The sequence below is a fragment of the Rutilus rutilus genome (genome assembly GCF_951802725.1).
Source record: "Rutilus rutilus genome assembly, chromosome: 5".
Lineage (NCBI taxonomy): Eukaryota > Metazoa > Chordata > Actinopteri > Cypriniformes > Leuciscidae > Rutilus > Rutilus rutilus.
Window position 1 is genome coordinate 36377000 of NC_140213.1, and position 17563 is coordinate 36394562.

General features: G+C 38.2%; 1 protein-coding gene across 2 annotated transcripts in view; it reads left to right on the plus strand.

The window, feature by feature from the left end:
- The window catches only part of kcng4a (potassium voltage-gated channel, subfamily G, member 4a), a 33185-nt gene extending 31295 nt beyond the window's left edge, over nt 1–1890 (plus strand). For both annotated transcript variants that reach the window (XM_084408644.1, XM_084408643.1), the window contains exon 3: nt 513–1890. In XM_084408644.1, the coding sequence (XP_084264770.1) occupies nt 513–1379 (867 nt within the window). In that variant the 3' untranslated portion in view covers nt 1380–1890. The remainder of the gene's footprint in view (nt 1–512) is intronic.
- The last annotated feature ends 15673 nt before the right edge of the window (nt 1891–17563 follow it).

Below are 17563 nucleotides of genomic sequence, written 5' to 3' on the forward strand. Positions count from 1 at the left end.
AAGATACAAACAAACATGTCGGACATCTAGAGGCATGTCACATGAAGGGAAAAATCCAATTTGGGTCTCTTCCAGCATGTTGCCTGAACATCGAGTGTTTAATTCAAGTATTTCAAGGTCAAAGTGGTATGTTTTTTTCTTTTCTGTTAGCTCTTTCTCCCCCACCGCCTCAATCTGACCTCTGACTCTGGCTAATTAACTGATACAGCTTGACTTATCGGTTAGTGTGACTTGAATACTAAAAGTAAACACTGAGATTTTCTTGATGTTGTGGTTATCTGCGCTCTCCTTATCTTATCCATTTCCCTTCCTCCTTTTTTTGCATTACCTTTTGCTCTCTGGGGTATTTTATTTTAAATCTCCCTTTCGCAAAATTGTTTCTACTTTAACTTCTAATAAGCTAAGCCTAAACACATTGATTTTAAATTTACAGCCAAAGCTTTTTTATTAAAAATAATTGATTGGGAATTAAATTTGTTTCTTACACTCTCTCTCTCTCTCTCTCTCCGCAGGGTGTGTGCTCCCAGAAATGCCAGCACATGTTCATCATAGAGACGGTGTGTGTGGGCTGGTTCTCCATGGAGTTTCTGCTACGGTTCGTCCAGGCCCACAGCAAGCTGGAGTTCCTCCGTGGACCTTTGAACATCATCGATGTTATGGCCATCCTGCCCTACTACGTGTCTCTTGTCGTGGGAGAAACCCCCGCTGACGAAAATGAGCGACCCTCTGGAGGTAAGGGCTACTTGGACAAGCTTGGGTTGGTACTGCGGGTCCTACGTGCCCTTCGGATCCTGTACGTAATGCGGCTGGCGCGCCACTCTCTGGGCTTGCAGACGCTGGGGCTGACGGTGCGGCGGAGCATGCGTGAGTTTGGCCTGCTGCTGCTCTTTCTCTGTGTAGCGGTGACACTCTTTTCACCACTGGTGCACCTGGCGGAGAGCGAGCTTACCGGAGTACATGATTTCAGCAGCATTCCCGCCTCTTACTGGTGGGCAATAATCTCTATGACTACAGTGGGTTATGGGGATATGGTGCCCAGGAGCATCCCCGGTCAGGTGGTGGCGCTCAGTAGCATTCTGAGCGGGATCCTAATCATGGCCTTCCCAGCCACTTCCATATTCCACATGTTTTCCCGCTCCTACCAGGAGCTGAAACAGGAGCACGACAGGCTCTTTAAGGAGGAGTGCGCGGCAGCCGCAGCTGCTACCGCAGGAGCCGAGGACGAGCAGGATGGAGGATGGGTGGACTTTCCTCCTCCTAGACTAGTTATTACCCCAGACACAGAGACGCCAGGCTCTGTTGAAGACCTTTCTGTACTCGGGAATGGCGGAGAGACTTCCGGGAATAACAAGCACCCGTTACCAGCTGGAGCCTTTTAAGTGATGCACAACCATTGTACTGGTCACTAGATCAAAACTGTTCTTCCATGCCCTCATACTGAACCCTTTTGCAGTGAATTTTCATGGACGGCTCTGTCTAAAGAGTTAAAGGGCCTTGAAGCTACAGTATTTTGTCTTCCATCAGCCACAAGCTGACTTCATCTTATTGAAGTACTATTTCCTTCATATTTACACTGTGCCAGATTTAGCACTCTATGAAAATCCATGCAATAGAAATAAAAAATGAAGCTACATAGTTTAACTTTGGAGCCTTTTTCCACACCGTTAGACATACAGCAAGAGAAATTCACGTTCCTCAAATTAATTATCAGTCATTTTTTAACAGATCCAAAGATGTTCTTTTTTTGTTGACTGTTTTAAATGCAAGAATTGCTCTTCCAGAAAATGTGCATAATGCATATGATTTTCTTAATATAATAAAACATGCAATGGCTCTTGAACAGCTCCAAATAAAACAGCACTAATCTCTGAGTCTTGTCCTGTTTTTTAGGGTTCATAGAAGGATTTTCTAATCCTCTTATTTGAAACGCTCAATCATTAGACACAGTCACCCTGTTCTCTTCTCTTAAGCAGCACATATGTGCCCCTGCCATCTGCCAGCTATGACATGCAGCAGTTACGGAGTAGTACATCTATGATTGTTTTAGTTTTTATTGCTAGAGTTGAGATTCGTGACCTCAGTGAGGTCAACTCCGTGTCCGTCGTCTTCACCTCTTCTTACCGATTTCTCCCTAAGAAAGTCTGATGCCTCTAGAAAAGCTTCACTGTAAGGTCACAAAATTGTCCCACTGCCCAGTGCTTGCAGGGCTGATGGGGGATCTTGATGAGGCTGGGGATTAAACATGCAATAAATACTCAGAGATAAAAATGTCCTTCTGGAGTCAGACTCTGCGACGGACTTTGCTTTGTCAACAGATCACAAATTTGTTCCATAAATGGCATTGCTACTGTGCCGAAAGCCCCAGATGGCTGAGTCATGAATCGGAAAAAGTACAGAGGAAACAAATTTGATGGACCAATCAAATTACATGTGTAGCTTTTCTCAGGATTTACCTGCTGGTTGAATCATTAAATGGACATCAGCTTGTTCTTAAAGTAAAGGTTAAACCTGTTTATCACTTGTTTTTCTTTTATGATAGACACAAGCAGAGCTAGGATCAGGCCTTAGTCCATTAAGTTACGTAGTAAGTACATTACCCAGATAGTCAACAATTTCTGTTAAAATCACTATATTACTTACTAGAAATGTCATCATGTGTTCTTCTATCTCTCAAGTCATCAGAAAAGGAGGATAAGAATATATTCCATAATGGTACTGTACTTGTAAAGAGCTTCAACTGAAATTGTGTTGTAGGTCACTGAGTCATCAGCATCCCAATGTTTAGTGCTTCAATTTGTGTTCACATTATACTGATCTTAAACTGTTATGTAACAGCCTGGAAGAGAAAACCATATTCTTAACTATTTTGATGGAATATTCTATTGCAATAACAATTCATATGAACTTAATAACATCTGCACCATTTAACAGCATTAGATGGGGGGAAGCATCGTGGGATATGCTATCAGCTCAGCTATAAAGATGCTTTTAGCCGCAGTGCTTATTGAGAAATCTTGTTGAAGGATGGCTTGAATGATGTATCATATGCCATTATTTGTCAAGGAAGGCCAGATCTAGATGGCAAGTGTCTTCTGCTGGCACCAGTGATTGATGTAGAAAGCATCAAGAAGGGTTTAAGAGGCCATCCATCAGATATACATGATGGTAAGATTGATTCCTATTCGATAAATAAGTTGCTTTTTAGATTCCAAATTGTGGTAGATTTAAGATTTAGTTCTCTCATCAAGTAAACCCATTTACAGTGCAATTTTAGCAATAGGTCAATGATGCATGTGTATGTGTGTGTTTTGACACTTCAGAGCATTTCAGCAGTCAGTAACAGCACTTTTCTGTGCTTATGCACAGCCAATCTTTTAATAACAGCCACTTGGAATCCACACTGAAATATGACACATAAACTGTTGAAGGTCAGACTAAAATGATCAATTAACACAGATCCAGTTACTTGTTTTTAACATGTCATAATATGCAAAGTGAATTATTAGTATATATGTGATGTTGTCATCATACTATATTTCAGGATTAATGTGACTTGTTATCACATTTAGCTTTGTCACTGCACTTAGCTGCCTGTTGGCAGAGATGCTAGAAGTGAACAGATGTTCGAGTTCTCACTATTCAGTTCTTTTTATGTTCTGATATGTCAGTGAGGTTATAATTGGGCATTGGCTTGTCAGTCAGTCTGTCCAACATGTTTGTTTGTAAATAGGTTTGATCTTGTGAAATTTGGCTGACATAATGATATACAGATACACTAGATATACAGCAGCTGAATTACCCAGATGGCACTGTCTAATCTAATTTTAAGAAGTACACCGGTTTTAACATAAACACTGCTTTTTCAAATACACAGTCTTTATAGTATAGATTAAAGAAAAGGTCGATGGTTATGTAACTAAACTTAGCCTCACTGACCTCAAATGGCTCTTTTTGCTTTCACTGTAGACAGACGCATTGCATCGCTCCTGGCTACGATGCGGTGTAATTTTTTTCCCCTCTGTCTGTCATGATAGTAAGAGCCTCATTGGGGCAGTGAGCTTCCCATTAATCTTAGCTGACAACTTGACCATAGATGTAGTGCAGTGTGGCGATGAAATTCTGGAAAGGGTTTCGCTTGGAAAGTTGAAGCATTCCTCTTTTCTGTATCACAAAAGCGTCATCATTGCAGTAGTTGCAGTCTAGGTGGAGGATACACTGTACATCAGAGACCTTAGTGTCTTTGACAGACAGCTGTGATTGATTCCTAGTGTTTCTATAAAGGCAAAGTTTTAAAAATGAATCAAAGCATTTTCAGCATTTTTTTCCTAGGCTTACTTCACAGCGAGTATCCATGTATTATTTATATACCACACAAACCTGAGTGAAAGAGCAGGAAGGGCAGTTTGAGCACTGCATTCATATGCTATGATCAGTCATATGCTGAATAAGTCAAGTTCATTTAAAGAGTTCTATGATGTGCTATCGGTTAATAAACTCGCTGGATTTAATTATGTGATGTCATTATCGCACAGCTCTGTTTATAAAGATGGATGTAGGCTATATTATACTTTATCCGCGGACATACAGTACATTCACGCAAAACAATATATTCTGTCTAGCAAATCTTAACTGAAAAATGTATCTATATTATCACCTAGCACTTTATATAAAGTTGGATATATAAGTGTGTCCAACTTTATCCAAATACATACAGTACACTCATGTAGGGCGATATATAATATTTAGCATATCTGAAATGCTTGATTGCTTGTATCCTTTCAAAATGTGAATATATATATATCGCCCAGCTCTAATCTGCTAATTGCAACCATAAGGCATGAAGATATTATAAACATTAACATCGTGATTTGCTTTGAAACAATGTGTATTGTGAAATAAATTTGACTTTACTTGACATGTACATAAACCTGCATGGTAACTTTCACGCTGTACGCAAACAAAGGGACTATCTGCAAAGTACTGTTTATATATTTACTATTTATATAGAGGCTGATGATGCTTTGTGCATTTTCTTTCTTATTAAGGTTTCTTATTCTTTTAAGCAGGTGTTTGGGCATAGTGGCTGCATCTTAATCCTGCCATCAAATGATCCACTTGTGTAGCGGGTGTTCTGCTTGATGTTTTGCTCCAGTACAAAGTGTCTTTTTGTGTCTATCAGAGTTCAACAGCAAACTGTTGGATTTCGAACTGTAACAAGCTTTCCATCTTACAGACAAACTAATATACTTGACTTTTTTTGTAATTTGTGTTGAAAAATGTGTGGTTTTGTCTCTAGTACTGTACTGAACTGCTTTAAGGTGATGCAAACCAAAATCTGCTGTTCTACATTTCTCATTAAGAAAAAAGTATTTTGACATTTGAGACCGAAATAGGTTGAAGAGAGTCAATGAATAATGCTAGTAAATACTAATATGATGAAGTCAATGATATGAACAGAATAGAATAGAGACTTTATAATTACTGCAAAGTCACAATTTCACTGTATTGCACCATTGCACGACAGGAAGCTTTGAATCTCAACTCTGGTGCTTGAAATAGCTAAACTGGATGATTTATGATATTGAATTTCAGTATATTATCCCATAAACAGATTTAATGTCAAAGGCTATGTTCAGATTGAAATTCTAGCTTACTGCATAGGCCTTCTGCACAGTAGCCTATATACTGAAAACACTACAATATATGTGAAACATTATGCATTATAAAATGATTATTTTAAACAATAATATACTACATTGTTGTCACATGACCTCACCAAGTGACTAATTGTCAGGGTCCTGTCGCCTTAATTGATCTTGTTCTTAGTTTGGTGACCGAATCCTGACACTCATGTGTTATGTGTGAGTGTGGGCTGTCTTGCATGTTCGGGGCGTGGTGTCTGGATCCTGACACTTCGGTCTAGTCTTGGTTCGGTTTCGGTGTCGGGGTCCTGACACCAATGCTCCGTGCACTTCTGTCTGTCTTGTGTCTTGGTTTCTGTGGTGTGTATGTCTGCCATGTTCTCTTCTGTCCTGTGGGTTTGTGCGAGCACACTTTGCTTCTGTCATGTTTGGTTTGCGGTCAAATGATCCAAATGATTTTTGTTTGTTTCTGTGTGCCATGTGCTCTTTTGTCAGTCTCTAGTCTTGGCCCCGCCCTCTTTTTACCTGATTATTGGTTAATTGCCTTACCTGCTCTCTCTTGTTACCCTTCTGATTTTCTTCTCTTTTTATTCTCCTGTTGTTCGCTGTCCTGTGCCAGATCGTCATCTATGTTCCTCATGTGGAAGCCTTGTCTGTTTGTCGTGCCTTGCTCCAGTCCCACTGCCTGCTGCCCTGGACTGTGTTTTTTCCCCATTAGGGAGGTTTAAGTTGTTTTGTTTATTTTTTTAATTAAATAAAGCCCTTCAAAGCTCGCTGAGTCCTCACAATTCTTGACCCTTGATATAAATATGGTTGTTTTGCTATTTTAATTCTAATGTAAGAAAAAAAAATTACTTGACATCCAATACATTTTTAAAGAGATGTTAAAATCATCTCTAAATAAGATATTATCAGATAATAATACATTCATCATCCTGGAAATGGAAGGTTATGTTGAGTGCATTACATCCCATACATATATTCCATATTCCCTAAGCTAAAGTAGTACAGGTGTATACTTCATAAACTATAGCTTTTCTGGTGTATGTGGAAGTGCACTGACATTCTGTAATTGCTATAACAAACTTGTTCTAATGTTCTACAGAGGGCGACGATGAACAAGATCAGAGAGACAGGTGGATGTTCGAGATGAAGCATATTTCTAGAGATTGTAAGACACGGGACACTGATGATTATTGCTTTTTAAGGGCACGTTAATCATCTCATCACCATGGGTAATTAGTCCCAAGTTCTAACATCCTAGAACCAATAGATCAAAGCCCACTCTAAATAGCCCACAGACAGGGATGAGCTATTCTAGTGGTCATGGTGACCAGAATGATGTGATGTCAGGGAATGTAGAAATGTCCCCGAATCAGTTATGAGACTGTAATGTATTAATGAGCTTCATGAGACCTCATGAAGGATGGTGGTGAATCCATAAAATGTCCAGAGAAAAATGGACTGATGATTTCATTCATGATTTATAATCACCTTGCCTAAGGGTTTGTACACTCCGCACTAGTTCCCTACCTTTTATTTTCAGCAGGTGCATTAGAACTGGAGAAAAGTCAATCATACATAGAAAAGACAATGGGAGAAACTGCAATGTGCAAAATGGCTGCAATAAGGAGACATTTTGGTTTAAAAAAATATGGTTAGAGGCAAACTAGAAAATATTTAGATTTTTCAAAATTTCTAGATTTTTGTATACTAAAAAACAGTATTTCTTTCTTTATTATGAATTAAAATATTAGAATTATTTTTAATATTTAATATTTTTAAAATAATTTGTAATATATATATATTTTTTCAATAATATTATTTTTAACTGTTTAACATCAATGTTATTATTATTTAGTTCTATATAATGAGTTTCTATGCCTTATGTCAGACATGTTTGAGTGAATCATAACTGTTAACAACTGTTAACTGTTAACGTCCGGGACTTTAACAAACTATAATACATCATGCTATCTTGTCATTCCATTCAATTTTAGTCACTAGTCTGATATCATACTTGCAGACCTGGCTTTCATTTCCTTTCTCTCATCTCTCCTGAGCAGCTCCAGCAGAGATATCATCACTATCATCAGTCTCTCTCTGGATCACTGCCAGATGTTAGCTTGCCTAAAATCAAGAAATCGAACGCCACATTCAAGAAATACAAACAAAAAACAAGAAAACTTGTCCACAGGGATCTCCATGTTCCACAGAATCAATCAAGCCTGCCAATAAAGTGTGACTGCCCTATTTATCTTCAAACATATCAATGGTTGGACAAAAGAAAGTAGTCCAATTGGATTAAAAATGCCCCCCTCGGCCCCTCCTCCTCCCTCCTCCCTCCTTCCTCCTTCCTCCTTCCAAATGCCTATATTATATATACAGGTCAGTCCTGAGATAAGGAAAAGTGGTAGAAGAAGACTTTGTGTCCTCTCAGCTGTGACAGGGCTGGATTGAGTCTTAATCATCAACTATCAGCACAGACTGTGAATAAGCTCCTGATGGGCCCTTCATTTCGCATGGGTGGAAATGCACAGAAAACCATCATCTTGTGTTAGTCTCCCCGTGCACGCACATATGCACGCCGTGTGCACGTCCACACTCTGACATTTTGATTGGACAGATAGTATACGTTTTTTGTTGACTAAATCTCTCTGCTCATGTAAATTAGAGAGCTTGGGGCTTTGAGTGCTATCTGTGACGCTAGGCAGATGGTGAGGTTGAACTCCAGAGTAATGAATCAAGGGTTTCAAATTTAGATCAGTGAAACACACTGACTGTAGTGAAAATAACACCCTTAAAATAACCTCTAATTTGGTGCTCAAACGAATATAAAATTCAAATTTTATATCAACCGATTGTAACCTTGAGATAAAAAACACAGATTTAAAGTGTTTGCATGAGTAAACTGTAAGGGCCACCCATTAGCCCAACTGTGGAATCCAACAAGGTATAATGTGTTTATGTCTTTTCAGTGCTCCAGTGAAGTTCACTTAATTTATTAGAATTTAGTTTAAATTTTACTTTAGCTCCACGCTTAATCTGACTCTAATTTCAAATGATTATCAAATTTATATTGTGCTTCTTATTAGAAACGAATCATATACATTGGTTATTGATTAATTTAGATATTTGATTATTCTGGGTATCCCATACTTTCAAATATCTGTTAATTCGGGACTGTTACAAACCTTTTAGCCTAAGTCTAGGGAGAATAAGGCATGCAATATCAAAACACTGAATGTGTAGCCTACTGGAAAACATCTCACACAAACCAGTCTAATTTAGGTAAAGTGATCATTTATTACAGTGAGAAACGAGATGAAAAGAACACCCCAAGATTATTTACATAAATATACAACTTGTATACAAATCGTAACCAAGGAAGGTCCGTGTACTTTTTGATAATTTCTTTTCCTGTTTGGAATGGAATAACGAGAAATGAAAACCAGCTCGTTTATTCGTTTTTTAGTTTAGTTAAAAATAAAAAATAAAGAGAAAATTTTTTATTTTTCGTTTGTGGTTTACAAATCGGTTTATGGGTTCGATATTTCATTTGCACATGTGGGCGGCGCTGAGACGGCCCTTTCATCTGATTGGTCAAAACGCTCCGCCTTCAGCAGGCTACAAGCTTTTCTTTATGTCAGGCAGAATAAGAGTCAGTACGAGTGCAGCACTGACAAATGCACTTTAAAGGGTAACTAAACCCCTGGTCAAAAATAATAAACAATAATATCTGAAACCACCACTCACTGTTAACTACGCACAATATTTGAAGCAGAAATATGTTGCTGGTCACGTAATTCGTGCTGCTGCGACTTGCAAGCGACCCCAATAATGTGAGCCACAGTATATGCCAGATTATTTTAGCATGATGTATTTCCCATTGATAAATACAGTGCAAATAGTTCCGTCTCTTTGGATAAAAGGGAAGTGGAAATAAAAATCAACAATAGGCTGAACTGTGATAATATGTCCGTAACATTTACCACTCTCGTCTTTTGTTTACATCAAAAGGCAGGTATAGGCGTGTGTGACATGTAGGATAAATAATTTTGAAAATTGAATAGAAATAAATTTTACATTTATGAATGTATACATGTGTAGCCTACTCAGTTCACATGAAAAGAAAGATACAGAAAAGAGAGAAGCTAGAATCAGTGAACGAACGTACATTAATACTGACAAAATTACCAGGTTTGGATTAATTAAAATCATGTGGTTGAAGAGCACGGCATACATTTACAATGTTATTAGTTGTTTTATTATAAAACTAATGCAATACTGAACTGGTTGATGTTTCTCTGAGTTTTCTTTATTATGTTGGCTTGAGAAAGCCAGCATATATTTAAACATTATTATTATTTATTATTATTATGAGAAATTTACTCCGCCTAGAACTTTAATGCTTCACCAAACTCAGCTCAGACCTTTAGACTGGTCTGACTCGCTTATATCTTTTCTAACTGGTCAGACTTACTTTCCCAAAAAATCCATTGACTTGCGTTATCTGAGCAATGAAGGCCGTACTTAATGCTGTCCACTAGAGCGGACGACAGGATAATAAGTCTTTTCTACTCTCTTTCCCTGTTTGCATCAGTTTAAATGACAAATAAATGCATGAATTTCATTCATAAATAGGCCATATCTGTGTATCCACTCTCTAGTTCATTTTAAGATATTGTTATTCACACTGGTTTTTGCAGTTAATGTTTGTCCATCTGGAACTTTTATTTGTCATGAGCTCTATATTTTAAAGGGGTAGTTCACTTTGAAATAAAATTTTGGTATGTTTTAGCTTACCTCAAGGGCATCCAAGATGTAGGTGTCTTTTTTTCCGCAGTAGTTTCAATTTTGATATTTTTAGGTCAAACCGTTCTTGTCTGTCAGTCATATAATGCAGGTCGATGGTCACTGTCTCAAAACACAAGCACAGAGTCCAAATTAAAACAATTCCCCATCGTCCAAATTAAACAATTCCCCATCGTAAGTACACATTGATGGCCTAAGACACGAAACGAGCGGTTTGTGTGAGAAAACGAACAGTATTTATATCGTTGTTATCTCTTGAACACAGCACACGTCCAAATGATCTGACGGCGCGGGCGGGTATAGATATATACATAGATGTCGCCTTGGCTACTGCAGTTCATTGGAACGAAACCGTAGCCAAGCGACATCTAGTGTATACATCTATACCCGCCCGCGCCTTCGCTACTGCAGTTCATTGGAACGAAACCGGAACGAAATTGGAACGAAATCGTAGCCAAGGCGACATCTATGTATATATCTATACCCGCCCGCGCCGTCAGATCATTTGGACGTGTGCTGTGTTCAAGAGATAACAACGATATAAATACTGTTCGTTTTCTCACACAAACCGCTCGTTTCGTGTCTTAGGCCATCAATGTGTACTTACGATGGGGAATTGTTTAATTTGGACGATGGGGAATTGTTTTAATTTGGACTCTGTGCTTGTGTTTTGAGACAGTGACCATCGACCTGCATTATATGACTGACAGACAAGAACGGTTTGACCTAAAAATATCAAAATTGAAACTACTGCGGAAACAAAGACACCTACATCTTGGATGCCCTTGAGGTAAGCTAAAACATATCAAAAATTAATTTCAAAGTGAACTATCCCTTTAAGAGGTAGCCTACTAGGTTCAACAACACAAACTCTGTTTTTACTCGGCAAATTTGTTTTGCACGTGTGCAAATGAAATATCGAACCCATAAACCGATTTGTAAACCACAAACGAAAAATGACAAATGACAACCCCCAGACAAATCCAGACAAATTATAACATAGGACATAACAGGGACCCAATGCCGCACAGAGTCACACGCCCCGAGTAATATGGATTTCACGGTCACAAACTCTCCAGTCTGATCTTGGTCAGAGTGTGCAGGGTTAGCTAATACCTCTTTAGTCGGTTGCCTACTGCTCACTCGTACAAAAAAAGTGTAGTTTATTTAGCCACTTCCATACAACTTGCCAAGTCAGTTATAGACAGAAATCGAAAGGTCTTCAGATGACTTGCCTACTGGTCCATTCATACATGCGCCTTTAGTTTGACCTATCCGCAGTAGCACCAGCCTCCTCATAATCTGGTCATAATGATTTCAAGAGAGTCCAGAATAAATCAAATATAACATTTTATTTGACAGGTAAAAATGTACCATGCCAATTACACAAGTAAACAATTAGAAGCCAATTCAGAAATAACAGGTTACACCTGTTTTCGGGGGAGAGGAAAGAATTCTCAGAATTCTCCTAAGTTTTCTATCTTCCTCATAATAATGACTGCAATGAAATTGAGACCATTTTACCAATCCCACTGAGACATTTAAAATGATACCAAACATGAAAAGGAAAAAAACAATGGATTCACAAGATACATCATATCTGATATAAAGACATTCTCAGTGAACGTTTAGTGACTTGAATCAGGGGGAAAGGAAAGGAGTAGGGAGATGGGGGATGCATATATAAACAAGGAGATAAGTTTGGGCTAGGCGATGTCCTGTGCTCTTTCTTTGAGTTATTCTCTCCAGGTGTGCATTTTATTGTTTTATTGTTGGGGGTTTGATCTCAGCTTTTTTCTTAGCAGGAAAATCAAGTCTTACAGGCCTCCTCTAGCCTCTTGGGGCCATTTTTGGACATTTCCGGTGTCCACATTTTGGGTGTTCATAGGGCTGACACCTGTAGTTAGCAGCGCTAGTTGATGGGTGCAGGAGTCAAGTACTTACCTGAACTAACAGCATTAAACATGGAAGATGAAAGCACTGCAAAATGCACCTCTGTGACACACAGTCTCTTTAGGTGTAGGCGTACTGTGTTGAGTGGATGCTGCAGCAGCGGGACATGATGTCTGTGATCCTCTTGGTCGGGCTTGCTTCCACCTGCACTTGGTTGCGGTGGTATTCAGTTTGTAGAATGACTTGTTGCACCAAGTCTGTTGTGTTGGTCAGCATGAGCAAAAAGTGTCAGTGGAAAGTGTCATTATACTTTGTGGAAACATCTGTGTCCTCCCCAGGATGTCGGGCACCTTCAAGCAGAATGTTTGGTTTTCCGAGCAGATCAGATCTCCATAAGTCAAGGAATCATTTCCACATGTCCAGTAAAATAACTTCCCTGATCAGATCCCATGTGAGTTGACGCTCCCAGAGGAGTATAACACTTGCGCCACTTGTTTCGTTGCAAGGGGAAATTAAAACTTGTACCTCCCCTTGTCACTGGGTTGCAGATCAATGAGATCAAATTTAAATCATTCTATGGCTTTGGACGGATAGTCAAGATATGGCAATCCGGCTGACCATTTTATTTGGTACATAATGGCCATTGTAATTGTTCTCATTAAAGATTCTTGCACAAATAGGAGGTAAAGAAGTTATTTTTCCATTCAGTTTTCTTTCTTAACAGTTCTTTTTCTAAACATCTATTGTCTCTTTCCCCCCATTTCAGCACTAGTGCTCCTGCCTTCTTGCTCCATACATGCACATACCTCTCTTTCTACATTCTTCTTCAACATCCTTTCCTCTTCTAAACCAATTCTGAATCATCATGCGATTAAAGGCCATCAATGGCCATTGCAATATAATATATATTACAATGTGGTTATAATATAGATAATATTACATTCTATCAAACTAGTATAAATTTAAATTTTATTTGCTGGTCTCGGGAGTGTCTCTACTGGGTAATTTGTCTAGACTGACTTGTTATTATCTTACTGATCTTTTAGAAGTCAAGTCAAGTCAAGTCACCTTTATTTATATAGCCCTTTTTACAATAGTATCAAAGCAGCTTCACAGTGATCACATGAAAATAATACAACAAAGTTTGTTTCTAGAAGAAAATTGCATCATCGTCCACCTTAAGTAAGGCAGATCAATAATATTGTTGAATATTAAATGTCCCCAACTAAGCAATCCAAAAGCCAAGGCAACAGTGGCAAGGAACCAAAACTCCATCAGGTGACAGAATGGAGAGAAAAACCTTGGGAGAAACCAGGCTCAGTCGGGGGCCAATTCTCCTCTGGCCAACGAACGAACAGTGTATGATTATGATTCAGGCAGCATTTTGCATTTTGCGTTTCTAGTCTAGATTTAAACTGACAGAGTGTGTCTGCTTCCCGGACAATGTTAGGAAGACTGTTCCAAAGTGTAGGTGCTAAATAGGAGAAGGATCTTCCGCCTGCAGTTGATTTTGATATTCTAGGTATTATCAACTGGCCAGAATTTTGAGATTGCAGTAGACGTGAAGGACTATAATGTGATGAGAGCTTGCTCAAGTACTTGGGAGCTAAACCATTTAGTGCTTTGTAAGTAGTCAGCAATATTTTAATATGTATACGATGTTTAATAGGGAGCCAATGCAGTGTTGACAGAATGGATACTGCCTTTTCTATTAATTTTGACAGAAAAGGTCGGCCTGTAATTGACTAATTCTCTAGGATCAAGTTTTTTTGCGTTTTTTTTATTTATTAGAGGTTTAATAATAGCCATCTTAAAAGTTTTCGGTACATATCCTAGTGACAAAGATGAATTAATGATATTAAGAAGAGGATCTATGACCTCTGGAAGCATTTCTTTCAATAGCTTAGTCGGTATGGGTCTAACATACATGTTGTTGATTTAGATGATTTAATGAGTTTAGACAATACTTCCTCTCCTATAGCAATGAATGAATGAAACATTTTCCTCAGGGAGACTACAATGCACTGTCTGATGCGATACTGTAGTAGACGGTTGCATAATTTTCTCTCTAATATTATCAATTTTGTAAGTAAAGAAGTTCATAAAGTCATTACTGCTGTGCTGTTTGTAAAATGTCCGGTGTTGGAGCTTTATTTTTCGTTAATTTAGCCACTGTTTCGAATAAATACCTAGGGATGTGTTTGTTTTCATCTAAAAGTGTTGAAAAATAAGCAGATCTAGCAGTTTTTAAGGCCTTTCTGTATGCAATCGTGCTCTCTCTCCACGAAATGCGAAAAATTTCTGATTTTGTTTTCTTCCAGCTACACTCCATTTTTCTGGCAGCTCTCTTCAGGGCCAGAGTGTGCTCGTTGTACCACGGTGTTGGACTATTTCCTTTAATCTTCTTTAAGCGCAATGGAGCAACTGTGTCTAAAGTGCTGGAAAAGAGAGAGTCAATAATTTCTGTTGCAACATCGAGTTCTTCTAAGCTATCTGGGATGCTGACGAGATGAAACTGATCAGGAAGATTATTTATAAAGCAATCTTTAGTGGCAGAAGTGATAGTTCTACCATATTTATAACACAGAGTTGGCTTTGCAACCTTGGCTAAATTAAGTATATATGAGATTAAATAATGATCTGAGATGTCATCACTCTGCTGCAGAATTTCAACGGCATCAACATTGATTCCATGTGACAATATTAGATCTAAAGTCTAGATCCAATAGAGTTTAGCGTGTAAATGCTAATCCCAATGCGTCTTTTGGATATTAAAATCACCAACAATTCGGACTTTATCTGCAGTCAGTACTAACTCTGATAGAAAATCAGCAAATTCTATGATAAAATCTGTATGGTACCCTGGTGGCAACGGGATTTATCACTTACGCTAGATAACGTTACAGAAAGCACCATCACTGCAAAAGAGTTATATTTGAAACTATAGACTTCTGAGTAATACTGAAGATATTGCTATAAATTACAGCAATACCTCCCCCTTTTCCTTTTAAATGAGCCTCGTGTTTATAGCAGTGATCTTGCGGGGTGGACTCATTTAAAGTAATGTAATTGTCTGGTTTTACCCAAGTTTCTGTCAAACACAGCACATCTAGGTTATGATCTGTAATCATATCATTAACAATAAGTGCTTTTGAAGAAAGGGATTGAATATTCAGCAATCCGAGCTTTATCATTTGTTCATCTGCATTATATTTGTTTTTTATTTGTTGAACATCAATACAATTTTTACCATTAAATGGGTTTGGGAGAGTTTTGTATTTCCTAGCTCGGGGAACAGACACAGTCTCTATGTGATGATATCTAGGTGAAAGAGTCTCTATGTGATGGGATTTATCTGACCTCAGTGACATGAGACAGCTGGCAGACGGTCGGTTTAGCTAGTCTGTCTGCTTCCTGACCTGAGCCCCAGATTGTCATGTTTGATCTCTAAGACTATGTGCCATATTACTAGAGAGAAGAGCAGCACCATCCCAGGAGGGATGAATACCATCTCTTTTCAACAGGTCAGGAATCCTATGTTATTTTGTGGACACCACTTAAACAGCCAGCCATTAAGTATCTCATCACTCCTTCAGACAGGAAGGGGGCCAGAGCAAATTACAGTGCCTGACATCGTACTTGCAAGAAGGCATTTGGCCCTACAGCTACAGCTATGCTGTAATGTGCATTGTGTGCACAGCAACAAGTCAAACTGGAAACCAGTTATAGAATTTGATGCTGTGAACATTCAATGAATTGCAAGCACTGAGAGCATGGGTCAAATCATTGCTCAATTTAAAGATTTTTGTGACTACAATATAGAATTGGACACAATTGTCTTGTTTTTGGGCTGAGATGAATTCTCATTCTTTTGAGAATACTGTATATTTGAATATGAAAGAAAGGTTGGACAAACACAGGTCTGATGGAGGGCACCAAGATTGTTTTTGGTTTGTTAATTTTGTTATAGTCTCTTCTGAGACACTGAAAAACACACAAGTATGAAGAGATTGCAAAGTCTGAAATAAGACAGAAGCAAAAGCTATGTTTTATAAGTCTTAAATGGTGTTGTTTACACCATATTTTGTGACATCAGTCATTAACTTTTTGGACACTTGAAAGTTTTTCAAAGAACAGTGATTCATTTAATGTAATTCATATTACATATTACAAACAAAGAAAGGTGGCATAAATGCATTTACACAGCAATTACAACTATATAGTTTGATACTAGCTGCTGAGATGAGTATAATGTTTTATGCATGTATACATCAAAACTTACTTTCTTCTAGTAAATTATACCTTCGTAATATGTAGAAACCCTAAATTCAAACCCTAAATAAATTCAAGCCGTGAATTACAAATGGCATAAGTAACTCACATGCAAAACAAACACTGTGTTATGAATATACAGCCATATAATAACCCACAGACTTTTGTGTTCTGTCTCATTTACATAAGCTCCACCCTTTTCTCATCATCTTGTTTAACCTATGGAGTTTTGACATCATCACAGCAGACCAGAGGCTTAGTGCTACAACACACCTGATGGCTACTGGTAAGACATCTTTTTTTCCTATACTGCATGACATGTTAGCCCAGAACTTTGCTCGGTCTTTAAGTCTGTTATTTTTCCATCAGTGTGTAATGCTAAGCTTTGTTAAGATAAGGGGGAAGGGATGTTTTTGGTGCTGTGACACCAAATCCTCTTGAGGAGCACAGATGGTCACCATGGACACCAAAACATAACCATGAGGATAACAGAGGGGTCACACCTTATACAGATGAAAACAACAGAACAGAATCGGTGTTAGAAGCATAAACACATTTGCAATATAGTAATTATTAGGACACGCTCAACAGTCTTCAGATCGATTTTTAATTTGATCATTTTTTTAGAAGACGACTTTATTTTGAATGACACAAAGTCCATTTCAAGCAGTAACAGTATATGAGCAGTGTTGGGGAAAGTTACTTTTAAAATATTGTGTTAGTTACTTTTTATGGAATGCTATTTACATTCCATTTGAATTAAAGGGATAGTTCACTTTGAAATTAATTTTTGATATGTTTTAGCTTACCTCAAGGGCATCCAAGATGTAGGTGTTTTTTTTTCCGCAGTAGTTTCAATTTTGATATTTTTAGGTCAAACCGTTCTTGTCTGTCAGTCATATAATGCAGGTCGATGGTCACTGTCTCAAAACACAAGCACA